The sequence below is a fragment of the Oncorhynchus tshawytscha genome, linkage group LG04, assembly GCF_018296145.1.
Source record: "Oncorhynchus tshawytscha isolate Ot180627B linkage group LG04, Otsh_v2.0, whole genome shotgun sequence".
Taxonomy (NCBI): domain Eukaryota; kingdom Metazoa; phylum Chordata; class Actinopteri; order Salmoniformes; family Salmonidae; genus Oncorhynchus; species Oncorhynchus tshawytscha.
Genome location: NC_056432.1, coordinates 41688408 through 41705781, shown reverse-complemented (window position 1 = coordinate 41705781; position 17374 = coordinate 41688408). Strand labels below are relative to the sequence as shown.

Sequence of the window (17374 nt, the reverse complement as noted above, 5' to 3'; positions counted from 1 at the left end):
TTTCAGTCTCCTGAGGCGAAATAGGCTTTGTCGTGCCCTCGTCTCAGTATGTCTCTCTTCGTGCAGCTCAATATTTTCTGAAGAAACAAAAATATCAAAGATGTATGAGAGAAAATGCCATTATATCCTATCAAGAATACATTTTCACAAGCAGTAAACCTCATCCATTTGTGATGCCTTTGATTCATGGTTTAGTATAGTTTGAGTCTGTGTACTGTGATCATACTGTATTGCACACACTATACTACATTTCCCATAATGGACTAATATTGCGCATGCTGACTCGTCGATACGTGATGACGCAATTTCTGTCTTGTTGGAACTGCAAGGTGATTTCATCAGGAAGAGAGTAGTCATACTTGAGAGTGTACTCTACATACAGTAACGGCGAATAGAAAACGAAAATAGCTTCACTGATTCACCCGAATGCTATTGTAACTTGTCAGGCAGTATACTGAGAAATGTAAGTATATTTGAGACATGATAAATTAATGCTATTTATTTTATTAATAAACGAACACATACAACGACCACGCCCTCAGCAATATTTGCACAGATGAATATGTCGTGCTGGCACATTATTAACGTTAGCTGCTGTCAGTTTAAACATGTGTAAAGCCGTGGTGTGCAGTTTATGACCATCGATTCTTTATATTTAATTGGAAATGCTATGTTCAGTTATTTGTCAAATTTGGTAGGTCATGGAACATGCATTGGCTGGTCAACTATGCAGTTGTGTTGCGTATGGCAAGCAAACTCTTGATTAGCCAACTAACTAGCCTAACGTTAACTACTAACCCGTGTGTCTGCACTGTCAGTACATTATATTTCTATGCTAACAATGCTATTTCTTGTAGTTAACGAAAGCTAGATAAACTAGGCCGGCAACAATGTATCTGGCTAACGTTACCTAGCTAGCTTGCTAACTAACCATCGGCCTACTGAGCACAAACTGGTTTACATTTATTTGTGAGCTAGATTTTTCGCAGCAGCAGTTCATATCAAATGTGAGTACTTCATCCAGATTTGAAGTGCAATATTATCACGAACATTTTGTGCCGCGTTCATGTACTAGTCTGAATTAGGAAACTCGGAAATATCCGACTTGCTAACTGGTTGTATTTATTCGCCTTCCGCGTTCAACGAATCAGCAAGTCGGACATTTCCGAGTTTCTTAGTTCCGACTTGCATCTGAACGCGGCAGGTAGACTAGCTTGTTTTGTTGCTTCTCATGTGACAAAGGGGGAAGTGGGCGGGGCGATGTATATGAATGAGGTCATTGATGGGAGCGCGCAGCTGTATAATGGGTGGGGGCTGCCGAACACTAGTGACTGGTGTCAATTCTCACTTTAGTCTCTATCCAGAATTTCTCATGTCCAGAATTTACATGTTAGAGAATTTAAAATGAAAGATACAGTTATTGGGTAGGATATTCCTATATATTTGCCTTTTTATTTGAACAAGAATGAGTTCAGTCAAAATTATCTTATCACACATCATTGAACTGAACCTGCCCCCAAACCAAAGTCTTATATTTCCTGATTGTAATGGTGACATTGCTGATTCTGTTTTCCCAGATGTCAGTCACTGAGGATCTTCCTGATATGGATGGAGTGGATCTTCTGGGGATCCTGTGCCAGTATGGAGAGACTGGAGCCGACGATCCCTTCTTCACAGATGGGAATGGGCTAGAAAACTGGCTCGCCGAGCAAGATGTATGTCTCCCACTTAGGAATAACACTGTTTTATGTTTGCTAACCAATAGGCTAATAGAGTTTTGTAATTGTCAGGGAACGAACCATTAATTTAATGGTATCTAGTAAAGCAGAATAATTTATTTTGTTTTACATCAATAATGTGATAAACTTCCTTATAGTGCTGAGCGATTAACTGAAATATCAGTTATTTATTAGATTTTTTTTTAACAACTAACTGTACCGACGTTGGTTCAATATTTTTAATTCTATTTTGTTTTTGTTTGGTGAGCTCGATGTGCAGTTCCTGTAGAGATAAATCAGATGAAGCCTGAACTGTGCGATGTAGTAGTTGTTGTTTCCAGCAGGCCAATATTCTACATAGTTTAGTGCAGAAAGCGTAGTAATGAACTACAATAACCATAATCCATTGCGCGCCTGCTTAAACTTGTCCGGTCTGAACGGAGCAGACACGGAGACTGAGAGGAGACTGAGAGAACGTGCGATCGACAGGGATAGAAAGCAGTTGCTTCATGAGCCTGAAAATACATTATCTAAGTAATTGACAGTTGGTATTCAGAAGTCATATTTACTTTGATCTACTAAAATAGTGATTTTGTTAGGCAGCAGCGCTATAGAGATGATGACTTGGATATGAAATAATAGTAATTAAAAAATATTTTGACTAAATGATTGTAATTTGACTAAATGATGGATTCATATGTGATAAGCAGTAATGGGCAACCACTACCATCATGGGACTTTTATTCATTATTTTATAAAGTGTTACAGCATTCAACCCACATAATGCAAAGTGCATATAATATCTAAAAAAAATATCAACATCAAAAACCCTGATTATCTTTTTATAATCGACCGAAACGACTTCAAAAAGCACTAATTGCTCAGCACTACTTCCTTACTTTAAAGCAGAATAACAATTTTTCACATTTTCTCTTTGTGGAATAAACAGTCATTGAATGGACACCAACATCCTGCTGTGTTTGTTGTAGATGCTGACAGGCATGGACACTGAGGACTTCCTGTCCAGCCTGCTGGAGGGAGAAGACAACATGGCTGCCTCGTGTGCTTCACACTCTCCACTGGGCAGCGACAGTGGCATCTCTGATGACAGCAGCACTGGGGGCGTAGTTGGACAGAACTTCCTGGCCTGCCCCAGCCCCCAGGGGAGTGACAGTGATACCGCACCCAGCCCAGGGTACTCCCAGCCCAGCCCGGGCTACTCCGACAGTCCCCTGATGGCCCTGGAGCTCCAGGCTGAGAGCCCTGAAGCCCTGGCTGTGCAAACGGACCACAGCTACTCTCTACTTCAGGGAGGAGACCTGAATGCTCTACAGAGTGTGAGGGCTGAGAAGCCTGACATGGATGTCTTTATTGATCTGGGTAAATGTTGATCTAGACCTTTATACTTGTCTAGCAGGTTCATAGCTTTGGGTGGTATGAATAGTTGCATGACATCAAATTGGCTCTTGACAATTCAACCAATTGGATAGTTTGTTGGTAGTTTGAGCATCTACAGACTAACTGTAGACTAACTTTAGGGGGCTTTGCAAATGAAGAGGTTCCCAGGTGTGACCATACACAACACACACACACACACTAGCCCAGCTGGTCATGAATCGTGAATAATGTAGCACACCAGCCAATCAACTATTGTAATGGGGAATTTCCAGGTGAAACACAAGGAGAGCAGTCGTTGATCAAATCTATCCGAAATCAATCTGGTTTATTACAAGTTGCAACAGGCAGGGAGACACCTCCAGAACAGAAGCAGAGAAAATGTCTAGCTGGCCTCTTGGAGACATGCCATTTTTAATTGTAATCAGACGGTACCAAGTGGTCTGTAAGCGCCAGCTGAGAGCCTTTTAGGAAGTCAAAATTGAATGCAGTAATGTTGTCAGCTGCTACAGAATCACAGTTTCACATAATACAATAATAATCAGTGTCCTTGGTCCTTGTACCTCCAGTCTGGTCTCTATCCCTATCAACAGAACCTTACTTGAACAGAACACTGGAAATCATGTGTATTACAGAAAGCGAAAACTTAAATATGTTAAGTATTGTGTTAATCACTCTTAACTGAATATGAACTTTATTCATCTTAAATATTCCCATTAAAACTATAAAGATCAGTTAGACTCGCACCACCTAATTCCAGCTATCTCTTCTATGTTTTGGGGATTAAGTCTAGCAGATTTGAGTCCAGTCACTAGACTCGTGTCCTTGGGCTAGAAGATTTCAAAAGAATAACCTAGTAAGGTTTGAGAACTTGACTGTTCATGTGAACAGAAAAAAATGAATATGTTGTGTTTTTGTGCTCTCCTGTTCATCAGACGACCTGGACAGTGAGGGGATGGAAGTGGAACAGATCTATTCCAGTGAAGAACTTCCCTGTTCTCTCGCCATAGAGGACTCTACACAGAACAACAAAGCTGATCTGGTGAGTTTCACATAATCAAATTAATATATTATAGACGAGGAAACAAGATGATCAAGTCTCGGAAGATGTCATCCGGAAAGGCTGTTTTTGTTTTGTTTTGTTGATGAAGAGGAGGTGAGGAGCGTCGCCCAATGTGGTACAAAAAACAATGGCAGTACATATCCTGTTGTATCGCATGTCTGTTGTTTGCAGGAACGTCTCTGATGTAGTATCGCAAATGGAAGTGGCAGTTTCTCCATTAAACTTATTGCCAAACTCATTGTTTTAGTAAGAATGGCATTGATTGTACATTATTTGAGTACACCAGGGTTCCCCAACTGGCTGGCTGAATTTGGCCTCCGGGTGGTTTTATTTGCCCCCCCCATATGAACAATTATTTAAAACTGTAACAACACCAGGAAATTGTATCAAAGTTATTTTAATTTTGAAAATCTGTTTCCAAGTATTCCCACGCATAACAGAGAGATTGTATACAAATATAAGCATGGTTTGAAATGTTTTAGTCAAATATCTGTTTGGCCTTGTGGTCAATTTGCAGTCTCAATCATTCAAATGTATTTATAAAGGCCCTTTTTACATCGGCAGATGTCAGAAAGTGCTTAGCCAGAAACCCAGCCTAAAAACCCCAAACATCAAGCAAGCAATGCAGATGTAGAGAGAACAGTGGCTAAGAAATCTAGAGGAACCAGGCACTGAGGGGTGGACAGTCCTCTTCTGGCTGTGCCGGATTCCGATTTTATAAGAGTACATGACCATTAAGGCCAGAGTGTTCAAATGTTCATAGATGACCAGCAGGGTCAAATAATAAGATAATGTGTGAGAACATTTTGTTAATGTACTCCAGGGATCATTAACTAGTAGATTCAGCAAATGATTTGTAATTATGTTCTGGCCCCCTGACCAGCCGCTCGAGAACATAATCGGCCCGCGGCTACTAGTTATTATCCCTGGAGGACATGAACAAAATGTAATCTCACAAGACATAATCTTTGTGGCAAAGTGGTGTACGTGTGGCCTTGAGCAGATCTTCAGCACATCTCATAAAACAAATAAAAATGTTTTTCTTCCCTTTTAGTTCCAGTTCAAGGAGATTGTTCTGACTGATGAGGAAAGGAGACTTCTCGCTAAGGAAGGAGCAACCATACCGTCCTGCATGCCTCTTACTAAGGTCATTTTCTCCATTGATTTATTACAAATACTTGTTGACGCGCTGGAGACCAACCTAGAAACCATTGTAAACATTGATCTAATTGGCATTCAGGGAGCACCCCTTAAAAATGACAGCCAGGGAGGGTGTGACACAATCTACCTAATTTGTTGCTACTTTTGTTGCTAGAGTGTTGAGCTTGCTATTATGAAGGCAAAATCTATCATATGAGGCTGGTGGGAGGAGCCATAGGAGGATGGGCTCATTGTAATGGCTGAAATGGAATAAATGGAATGGTATCAAACATATGGAAACACGTTTGACTCTATTCCATTACAATGAGCCCATTCTCACCAGCCTCCTCTAATCTATGTTTCATACTTGGCCAGCGGACAGAAAATGTCTATTAAATAATAGACATCTCTCCTGCACGCACGTTTGACTACAGCGTAATTATTTGTTGACCCTTTTTCAAAATGAGAAAAAATAAATAAAACCCTGCAGAATCACTTCCAATCAAACCAAATGAGAAACCGTCCCAGATAGCTTGTTTGGCTCCAGCAGTGTGACGGCAGACTGCTCCTCAGCACTGTGTACTATCCGCTCAATCATGTCAAGCATGTGATGGGTAACCATTCCTCCTCTGTCTTTGTCGCAGGCGGAGGAGAGGACCCTGAAGAGGGTGAGGAGGAAGATCCGCAACAAGCAGTCGGCCCAGGAGAGTAGGAAGAAGAAGAAGGTGTACGTGGACGGCCTGGAGAACAGGTGAGAGAACGAATGGCGGGATCTCTGAAAATGAATTGAAAGCCAGCACACACTACTAATAAAGTATTAGTCATCGTATGATTGATTTCACCATTTCACTCCACCAATGTTTAGCCTATTATGTCTTCGTCGGGTCAAAAGGTGTTTGTGTTTGTGTGTCTGTGTTAAGTAGAGTTTGATTGGTTGATTGACTGAGTTATTGCTGATTGGTGCCTAGGGTTTCCATCTGCACCGCTCACAACCAGGAGCTGCAGAAGAAGGTCCAACAACTGCAGAAACAAAACATGTAAGACACCACTGCTGTTATCATGATTATGGAATGAATGTTGTTATGATGAGTATCAGAGAATGAACGTTTGTAGACTAATGTTGAGGAAATGTCCAATGGGTATTATAATTGTCCCCCTGTCTAGGTCTCTGATAGAGCAGCTAAGGAAATTGCAGTCCATGATGAAGATGTCAACCATGAAGACGACCACCACCAGCACCTGTGTCATGGTAAGAGGACTAACACAGAGTAGATCTAGTAGCAAAACGAGTACTGAAGGACTCCCACATACAAGTTTACGTCTGCAGATGTAACTTGTTGACATTTTGGTTGTCAACCTTTTTCAAATTGAAGTTAAACTTTAACATGGTGGGTGCTACATCCTGCTCTTTCAGGTTGCCAGCTCAGCCTGTGTTGACATTTTTATAGCTTCAACTGTTTGGGACATGATAGCCCAACCCTGATTGAGGCTTGCTTGTGGTTTCATATGGTGCTCAAGGAGTGCCTGCCTGTACTGTACTAGTGTATTTTATGAAAGTGTTCTATTGAGGCCAACGCAACTTTGACTACCCATGATTTTGTCCCACTGCCAATCAATGGTATGTTGGAAACATAAATCAACAAGTACTTCCGCTTCGGTTAACAAACGACGAGTGTTGCTTGGGTCCGTAATGATGAGAATTATATTTCTTATACAAAACAAGGTTACTTTAACATAGAAAAACAAATGGATTTTTTTATATTTTTTAATTACACAGTAAAATACTTTTTGCGTTCATCTTTGTTGAGCGATGTACCTCATCTACTGGGTTTGTAAATCTGGGTCGCACACACCACATTTTTAACAACTTTCTTATGTTTTTTTTTCTTCTCTGCTCAGGTGTTCCTGCTGTCTTTCTGCCTCATCATCTTCCCCTCTGTCAACCCGTTTGGCCGCAGCCCTGGACAGAAGGAGATATACACCCCCTCTTCCGGTAAGTCAGGAGAGAAGTGTCGTCTGAAATGCTAAGACTGTCTAAACTATGAATAACATGTTCTTCTGTTGAAAACAACATTCATTTAGAGTACAAAGAATAGCTATGTATGCAACAATAAACCACATCTAAAATTGTTCACAAATATTTCCTGTCTCTTCCATTTAAGGTGCTGTATGAAACATTGTGTAAGAATGCAGAATACGTTAACAAGCCTTTTCCCTTTGAACTGTAGTTGTGTCCAGGACCTTGCGTTCCGTGGCTGTTGATGACACCCCAGACCCCTTGCCCCTGGCTTACTCTGAGCCTGTGGAGGAAACTGACAGCGCTGAGCCGCCCCCTCTCAGCCTCCTCCTAGTGGCCAAGGTAGAGAACCCCAAGGCAATGTTCACTGGAGGCCAGAACCACACACCGGACTACCAGAAGGTGGAGCAGTCGGAAACAGAGAGCGGAGTCAACAGCAACTCGTCTGCAGACTTCCCCAAACCAGGTCAAAACGAGCTGAAGCCGGGGGCTGGGCCCGGGGGCCTGCAGGAGGGATCCAGAGATCCAGTGGGAACGCCTGTGGCCTACGAGGTTCCAGGGACCAAAGAAAACTGGATCGACAGGAAGCCAACGTCCATCATTATACAGCAACACCGCTCGGATGAGATGTAGACAGATAAGAGCCAGATTTGAATCAACTAACAGAGGGAGGAAGCGGGCTAGGATGAAGGGGACGAATCAAAGGTTTCAGTTGTTATTGATAATGTTGATTGAAACTCGGTGGGAAAAGGGTAGTAGATGTTCTGTTATGACAGTATTCCTCTATCTGTTCCTCCTTCTCCTGGTGATACTACTGTTCCTCTTTGAGCACTTTGTTCTGATGTTCCGTTCCAGTGGTAGAATGGACTACTGAGATTTCCATTGTTATGCGTTAGCCTCTCATCGGGGGAAGTACACTATGAAAGGGAATAGTCATCTGTTGGAATCGCTTGACTGCTGAAGACTTTAAAACACAAATTCTCTCTTGAAAAACAAAATGATTAGTTCTTGCCATCTGTGTTTTCGTGTCTCCAACAGGTCTTATTGCTAAGCACTTTGCTAGCGAATGACCAATTCCTTCCATAGCGCATGTCTAGTCCTCTGCTATTTTACTTTGCACATTCAGCATCCATAGTGTAAATGTATACTCATGATGCTAGCTTAGTGGTTGATCTGTCTGTATACTCTGCTTTAGACATTGCAGGACATTTGGCCATTTGGATTTTGTGGACATCTCTTGGTATTTTCCTTGTAACAAGGGTTTTCATGCTTTCTTTTGTGTTTTCTTTGTTTTGCTTTTAGCTCGTTGACAAATTTAAATGACTGAAAGTGGGAGTGCTCTGGAATTAGTCCCCATTTTCCAGTGCCAGTGACGGAACTGTGACTAGTTTTGACCTTTTTAGGTAGGAGCTGTTTGAGTCCTTCATCCAGTGGTTCTCTTTCTGGACCTACAGTATGTTTACCCCTGTAAACCTCTGGACATCTTTTTAAGTGTATGTCATATGGAGAGGTGAACAATTTTTAAAAAATCTGTTAGCTATGTTAATTCAGTGTTGCAGTATAACTATACTCAAGTGTAATGACCTGTCGGTTCATTCAGTGAGGCATTTTTGTTGTCTTTTTTTTAATTTTTCTTCAGTTCAGTGAATTATGAAATCTAAATGGTATTGGAACTCTTTGTTATTTTTGATATGTCAAAGAAGAGATTTAGATGTAGCTTAATCATGTTGAAAAGAAGCACTGATATGCCATAGTCCGAAATTGGAATGTAAATAGGCTGGAATGATTAATGTTCATTTTTAACAATTAATGTATGACATTAAACTTCACTATTTAAAAGTCCTTTTTTTTAAATGTTTTTTTTATTAAGGATTGTCATGAGTTTGCTACTGTCCATGGTGCTCAAATATTGCTTACACGTGTGCTGTTTCTTTGTGCAGAAACTGGTGTTACCACAGTTTGTTAGATCTAGCTATACGTTTTTCTGGGGATTTTCCAAAGGTCTAGTTCATAGGTTGGCAACCCTGTTCCTGAAGTGTCGCACTTAGGCCAGTGATGGACTAAATTCATCACACCTGGTCTTCCAAATCGGGTTAAATCAAAAACATGAAATGGGCTAGTTGTGTAAACCATGTTTTGCTCAAGTTTAGTTGGCAATCTTCAATACAAAATGCTCATGGAAATGGTTTCTTCGTTGGAAGACAATTACTTGAGGTTATTTCCGTCTCATGAGATAGGTTTGTTAAAATATAGGCTACAGTATTGGGTCATCATGGAAATGTTATGAAAGTCATGGCCACTGGAAGCTATAGAAGCTGAGCAAGATGCTCATTTGGTATCATCTATCAAAATGGTAGAGGTAGAGGCTTCTCAGCCCACCCAGTACGCAGCAGCACAAGCCTGTGTGGAGGCAGGAGGAGACACCTGGGCTGCAAAAGCTCAATGTCAAATGTCTTCTAAATAAATTAGGGTTTTTAACTAACATTGATGACTTCCTCTTATAAGTTGGTTAGGTTTTTGTTTTAGTAAATAGGGAATTGACAGCCATTGGGCCTAATAGTTAGACATTCAATTCCACCTCCCAACAGTCCTCTCTGCATACTACAATTACACTTAATTTTTGCATAGTATAAATGTGTTCAGCCATCTGCAAATTGTTAGCCTGAGTGCCAGTCTGTGCTATCATGCCAAAAAATCCCTGTCACTCATTGTCATTCCAAAATTGAGCAAGTTTTAGTTGAAACGTGCACTTTGACTGTAGAGTGCAAGAGCACAAACAGATCTGGGGCCAGGCTAGCAGATCTGGGCCCCTCGTTTTAAACAATTGTACTTCACTAGATACATGTTTTAAAGATGGGATGCATGTAGAAATGGATGGAGTGAAGAAGGTATGATGATAGATGCTGGAATGTTTGAGTGGATGGAAGGATGGAAGTATAGGATAGTGTGTGATAGCATCATTGAGTCATCACTTACAACAGAAGAGTGAATAACAGCACATGTTCACCACCTTCTATAAGGAATAAATGACTCATAATAGAGTCATCATGAGTCTTTGTTATTCAACAACTCTATGTCTGGCAATGTAGGGTAAAGGTAATTCTCATGTACTACCACCGGGTGGCGACTTCTGCACAGTTTTGTAGAGCTCTGTTACCCGATTGGAGCCTGACAGCCCTGACATATGAGGTTTAGGGCCTGGTAGGGCCAGTTAATTTCATCAATAACTAGGCTACAGGCAGGGCTCGGGCATCACTAAATTGATCCCTAACATTTTGTAGTTGAGCCTTTTGCTTGTGCTTTGCTGTGTAAGTACAGTGATATCTGACCAAGATCATAACATGGTGTCAGACGTACTTAAACCTCGTCAAATATACAACAGGAGAGATTATTTCACAGAAAAGAATAATGTTCCTTGAGTTTTGTCAGAGTTTAGGGTGACGAAAAGTAGCTGACAGCTAACTGCCAACTCATGTCTCATGTCTCTTCATTGAGCAGAGCAGCCCAAGCAGAGCCCGTTGCTATGGAAACTCACAGACTCAGAGGAGCCATGAGCAGAGTGCATGCAGAGTGAGTTGTGCGCAGGGAGCGAGTGACAGACAGATCGGAGCAGTTTATGGATATACTCATGGAGGAAGTTATTTCTGATTTAGAGCATCTGGCAGGGCAGGGCCAGGCCTTAAATTTGGCAGAAGCAATCCGGCCTTGGTAGGGTAGGGCCTTAACGTCACGGGCATGGGTAGGGCTTAAAATTCATGCCCGTGTAGGGCTCAACTGTTTTAGCCATCCTTTGACTAAGGGGCAACACTGTTTTAAATGATGCCTGCCTATGTAGGCCTATTGTGGGCCTATATCAGATCTAGTAATAGTAACTGTATTATAACAAGTTTCACAATCATATGTATTATCTAACTTTCTATTGTTAGTCCTAGTAGAGTGAAGTACCTATAGGATTGGCCATGAATTGTATTCCAATTTCAGTGCTGAGTAGCCTAGGCCAGAGCTAATAGTTCATGAGATGGCCTATCAAGTCGTTATTTGTAGGCGACTCTGACAGATGAGTAAAAAGGGAGTGTGGATAGCAGACAAATAGTTGATAACTGTTAATGAGCTAGTATGTCAAATCTTTCAACGAGCTATCAGACGTATCAATCAAAACCATTCATCAGAATGATAAAAGAGTGAAAGGGCCAGCCGGTGCCACTCTAAATCCCTGTTTATACCTGGTTCTAACATGCATCCTTTGTCCTGATCTTGTTCGCATTCTGATTTTGCCCACATGTCCAGACAGGTTTAGACAATTAAAAGACACATTGTGCAATTTAAAAAACACACTGTGGTCTGATTGTGATTAGATCTTGCCTGACCACCTTCGGAGGTAGTTCGGCATGCATTGTGTCTGCATATCTTACAAGTGAAGACGGATATGGACAGTGAAACCATTTAAATAATCATTATCCACCTTCTACAATCATTGACGGGTGGCACAATTGACTTATGGCATCAATAGGTGTCTTAAAATAAATAAATAAATATTATTTTGTAAGAAAAGCTGTCAAATAATTTGCATACAGGGAGGGACCATGATGTGGGTCACAATGTGGGTCACAATGTGGGCACAGTGTACGGATAAGAGACACATTTTAGTACCATGTGCACATATTTCTGAAAATGTGGGCACAATCAGAATGTGGACAAGATAAGAATAAAGGAAGCATGTTTAGAACCAGGTAAGAACGAGGCTTTAGTGAGCACGTGCATCTGTCCGCAGCTGTTGCAGTAACTGTTGCAGTTACACACACACCCTGACTCCCCCCCCGGCCCCACTCCCCCCCGGCCTCACTCTCATCCTGAAAGAACAGGAGGCAGGTGGGGCACGCGCCATTATTCTGACAGCGGCTGTTGTCTTGGCGATAAATCGCCACGCGCCAAGACGGGCAATTATGTTCTTGCGCCTCAGATGCAAAACACTGGCGTGTGCCGCGTGCAAGCTGTTCTCTTCCGCTTGTCATTTCTCCGTAAAAAACAAAAACCAAAAAAACGTATTTCAATTGGCTGCTCAGATACGTATTGGAACCAATAACAACTTTGGGAAAATAGATAAGGCACACATTTGATGTTTAACGTTGCTGCAAGTAGCCCAGATACCAAAAGCCTTTACAACTTTTGGTATTGGTTCAATTGCAAACCAATAAGGCATTATTACCTATCAATACTAAACAGCCCTAAAGAAACGAATTATGCAATGACCTCCATTTTGTCTTTTAAGAGACAATAAAATGTAGGCTTCATATGCCCAGTGAGTGCATGTCAATTTTAATACCGTAACTGAACAAAGAGTACAGGTTGGGAGCTTTATTCAGTTCTGCAAGTTTCATTCGTTTCAAGTCTGCGGCCCATAGCCTCTTTTCTGTGAGGTGTTTTCAAATTTATATAAAAGGGGAAATTTCAGTTTTGCACAGTGCTGATGTTGGATGTTGGCAGCGAGTCAAGGCAAAAGTCAATGAAGGTGGGGGGATTTCTTGTAATATTGTAATCCTGCCCCACGTGGGGTTGTCAACAAGCGAAACTGTAACACACAGGGACATTTGGCTCCGCACATACCCAAAGCCAATCACGACCGTCAGCGGGGGAAAACCACGCCTCTTGCCGAGAAACTCCGCTGACCTGCTATATAACAACTGCAACGCTGCGAGAGCCCAGAATAACGCAAGAGCTGCCGGTGAATTGTAAACCTGTATCTATCTATCAATTATTGAACAAGCCCGATATACACTTGGATTATAATCATGACTCTGGAACTGGAAGAGATCCGTGGACAGGAGAGCGCACTCGATACCACCGATAGGTAAATAGCCTACACATTTTACAAACGAATGCAAACCTACTGCAGCTGGAACCTTTTGATACTGTGTTACTATGTAATGACAGTGTGCAGAGATTAATAATATATATTTTTCTCTTCAGACTGCAAATTGCAGGCACAGCCCTGGAGGAGCTGTTGGTGTCTGCAAAGAAGCAGGACTATCTTACGGTGGGAGTCTACGAGTCTGCCAAAGTTATGAATGTGTAAGTACACTCCTAATGGTTTTTGTCATGCACTAAGTATTCATGCTCCGATGTATGGCGTAGTGTACAATTACAGAATAGGACCCGCTTCTAAACTGCCTCTTATGTTTATTTCAACAGTGACGCAGACAATGTGGCATTCTGCGTTCTGGCGACAGACGAGGAGTACGAATGCGACATCGCGCTCCAGATCCACTTCACCCTCATCCAGGCTTTCTGCTTCGATAACGACATCAACGTGGTGCGCGTAAACGATATCGAGCGCCTGGCTGACCTCGTGGGCACGGACGAAACTGGGGAACCCAAGGACGCACATTGCATTCTTGTCACGGTACGTCCTGGTCTACATGCTTGATCACGAGTCATCCAGTCAGCATGTTTTACCCATAGTTCTTGCTGATAGTGGCCGCCCTGAGCGCTGACAAAGCAATAAGCATGTCACTCATTCAATCTAATTCTATATGATATAGAGTAGCTGTCTATCTGATGTGTTTGTCATGATTCTAATTCCTGCTCCCTCTCTCCTCCTCACAGAGCCCCGGTGCTGAGTCGTGGAAAGACCCTGCTTTGGACAAACTGCATCTGTTCTGTGAGGAGAGCCGCAGTGTGTATGACTGGGTTCCCACCATCACCCTCCCTGAACGCTGAACAACTACACCCTCTGCATGCTTCATTTGACGATGATGAAGATGACGAAGAAAGCATCAAATAAATCAGAAACCTCAGGGTTTGAAGCCTGCCTGTCTATTGGAATATAAGGCTGTGGCTGTAACCAAGGACCCAGAGTGCAGTGTGGGAAGGCAGTGTGGTTCTGGATTACTCATGTGGACTGGCCCAGGTGTATGTGGACTGGGCCCATGTCATGTCATGAAATCCCAGATCAGGATAGGGACTTGAACTGGAATGGACTCTGCAGTACACAGAGACAGGTCATGACCCTATAGCTGCCATGGCTAAGGTCAAGAGTTAGGGGTGAACTGAGGGGATGGTCAGAGAAAGAGAGAGGAGGAGGGAGGAGGAGGAGGTGGACTTGTGAAAATGTGAAACATGGCTGGATGTGAGGTGGTTTTGTTGTAGCAGAAAGAGATGTGGAAGAAGACGGACTTCAGAAGGTTCTCAGAAGAGAAAGGAAAATATTGGACTTCATTTTTTAAGTTTTACAAAGACACTGGGGAGTGCTCGGATTGAAACTCAGAGACAATAACTTTCTTAAAATGATGCAAGCTGTTCTTATAGCCTACCACTGAATGAACTTGGCAAACATCAATTTGTTGGACTATGAATTGTATTGATTATTTTACTGCCATTCTGTTTGTTATGAAACTGTAAACACATTTTACACAATTTCTTAATAAATGCTTTAAACTTTACCCAAGTTCTATGCTGTGATTTGAAAAAATATATATTGTTCTGTGCAGCAATCTCCAGTGATGCGCAATTTGCACTCACTTGACCCTGTCTCTGATGGAGTGGAATCTGATAGGATGAACCTGCTGCAAAGTGGCATCTGATTGGACAGAGATAGGTGAGGCAGGAAGTGTGGCACAAAGAACCCCAAAGGGGGGGTTGCGGGGGTTGACGGAGAGAGTAAGAATAACTGGGTGACAGGTAGGAGGTAGTTGCAACACCAGCGGTTCAGACACAAGCTTTTTCAGGCAGGCAAGCAGTGACCTTTCCTCACCCATACACCAGCTGCTTACTGCAACAGCTTGCACAACCGCAGGAGCCAGCAACCAGGGCTGGGGGGGCCAGAGACGGGGGCGGGCTGGAGAAGAGGGGCTAGGAGCCTGTGCTTTAGAGGGCTCTCTTTGTCTCCAGAGCATGGCTTCTGCACTGTCAGCGAGGGGGCTGGTGGTGTGTGTGTAACCGGGGAAGTGTGCTAACTGGATTTTCTTAATAAATCATGAAGTACAGTTGCACACATTTTGTTTCACTGAAGGGGATTGCACGCTGTTAGGAAACAGCAATGCACACTTGCACACCCTGAGTGACAGGTTTCCGAGATGCTATAGCTCTTGCGCACAAACACTATCGTAAAACATTACACAAACCAAGGAAAGATTCAAACTTCTTCAAAAGGGAAAGTGAGCACAGCTATTAGTAATTACCATGTGTATGCATGTGGTCTTTCCAGTAACACATGCATACCCACACGCCTTGACATGGTCTTGAAAGTCCGGGCTGGGGGCTGTGAGTTGGAAAGGGGCTCAGGCGGTCAGAGGAAAGGTGGATGTGGTGTAGCCCTAAGCTGACAGTCAACACGTCCACATCAAAGAGTCCGAGTTAAGGGGAACACACACACACGCACACACTCTTCCTGTAAACACTCATCATGCTATTCTATGAGAAGAAGACCGCTAAACTGAGTTGAGATTAATAGAAGTCTAGTCAAAAGGAATTCCCCCTGTCCATTAGTCACTGGACTAGAAGGCACTGGGCAGCCACTGCAATCCCTCCAATGTGTAGGAGTAGTACTTGTACATTTGCACTGCATTGCCTCGAGCAATTAACAGAAAGTGCATTCAGTTAAAGGGGAGTGAAACAACTATAGCACAACATTTCTTTGCTAGACTGAAAAGACAATATGTTTTGCAGTCAAAAATGATTTATGTTCATCTAAATAATCATGCTGTGTAAACCAATGACTGAAAGACATTCTCCCCAAAATAACTCAGTGAGTCCATAAAACAAAGAAGTGTCTTAATGTGTTCATGTAAGCAGAATCGGACTATATTGCTGATGCTGGTTGTGTTTTGCTGTGCAGGTCCCTATCTGATTAAAAAAACACTCTCCCTTGAAATAGTCTTGGCAACAAATTGCTCCCCAAAATGTGTTCTATCAAGACTATTTCCAGTGAATGTAGGGTTTTTCCTTCTTTCTTTTGCACTTGCCCTGAAGCCAATAATTACTAAAGCCAAAAGTCTTGCACACCAGTCCTTGACTTTAGTCAACTTGTCTGAACTTTTAACACCATATAGAAATACGCAGAAATAGCAGCTCCTTGACTACTCACACTTGACCCATTTCTTTAAAAAAAAAATGAATAGCACTATTTCAGTCATGCCCCAGATAAAAGAAATCTCATATCTTGGAGAAATATAAATGTTGAATGTAATGTTAGTTAAACATTGCCTCGGTCAGTAGCATTTAATTGGTAATTGTTGGATAGCTCCTTGCCTTAGTTTACATGGGGTCCTATACAATTGACTTTAACCCCCTAGAGTCGATTGACGCACCGGTGACGCACCATAACAACAACAAGAAAAAACCTATCAAAATCTGTCAGCCAGAGATATCAGCTTTTTTTTTGTTGCATTGGATGCATCTCAATCCATCACGTCTGCCAGTGTCGCACTTCTGCATCTGCGGTGACCGTAAGACATCCCGAAAATCGGTCTTCTCACGTAAACGTCTGTGCGTCGGAACGGTTTGGCTTGCAAGCTATTAATGACTCCTCTATGGAAAGGGGAGAGTCCTGTTTTGCTCTACGACCCCCACAAAGGAGACTTGTCTGAAGTCGGTACCATCGATGAGCCAACTTCTGTTTGGAGCATCCGAATCAACTTGGCTACAAACTAATCGGACCCCACTGTGGAAAGGGGAGATTCTCACGAACACCATGGTGTTCACCATTTTGCTCTATTTTGCTCCCACAAGTGTCACGGGACACGTTTATTTGGGCTTTAGTAGTAATGGCCAAAATCAATATTCTATCAAATAATTTTAAAAATATATTTTGGGGATTCCTAAAGGGGTCCTAAAATTCTAAATCAAATAGCTAAACAATCCATAGCATGACCATCTTAAAACAATTCCATGTTTGTCTATGGCCCCCCCTCCCCTAACTTTTTAGACTCTAAAGAATATGAAATGTCAGATCCTAGGTCAATAAGCTACCTTCCTCGGAAATGAGATTGTATCTCAACAAGACTGACCTAAACCAATGTGAAATGAAGACAAAGGATCACTGCT

At 42.2% G+C, this 17374-nt stretch overlaps 2 protein-coding genes across 2 annotated transcripts; both read left to right on the top strand.

Moving 5' to 3' along the window:
- Window positions 1-304: 304 nt before the first annotated feature.
- On the top strand, window positions 305-9175 carry creb3l3l (cAMP responsive element binding protein 3-like 3 like). The gene is made up of 10 exons (XM_024418147.2): window positions 305-463; window positions 1578-1715; window positions 2708-3098; window positions 4049-4155; window positions 5231-5323; window positions 5961-6067; window positions 6285-6353; window positions 6481-6565; window positions 7216-7309; window positions 7545-9175. Exons 2-10 carry the CDS (start codon window positions 1578-1580, stop codon window positions 7964-7966), a joined length of 1506 nt encoding a protein of 501 aa, XP_024273915.1. The 5' UTR covers window positions 305-463; the 3' UTR covers window positions 7967-9175.
- A 3845-nt stretch (window positions 9176-13020) lies between these two features.
- Window positions 13021-14772, top strand: gadd45ga (growth arrest and DNA-damage-inducible, gamma a). Its single transcript, XM_024418146.2, has 4 exons — window positions 13021-13181; window positions 13301-13402; window positions 13523-13733; window positions 13937-14772. Exons 1-4 carry the CDS (start codon window positions 13123-13125, stop codon window positions 14048-14050), a joined length of 486 nt encoding a protein of 161 aa, XP_024273914.1. The 5' UTR covers window positions 13021-13122; the 3' UTR covers window positions 14051-14772.
- The last annotated feature ends 2602 nt before the right edge of the window (window positions 14773-17374 follow it).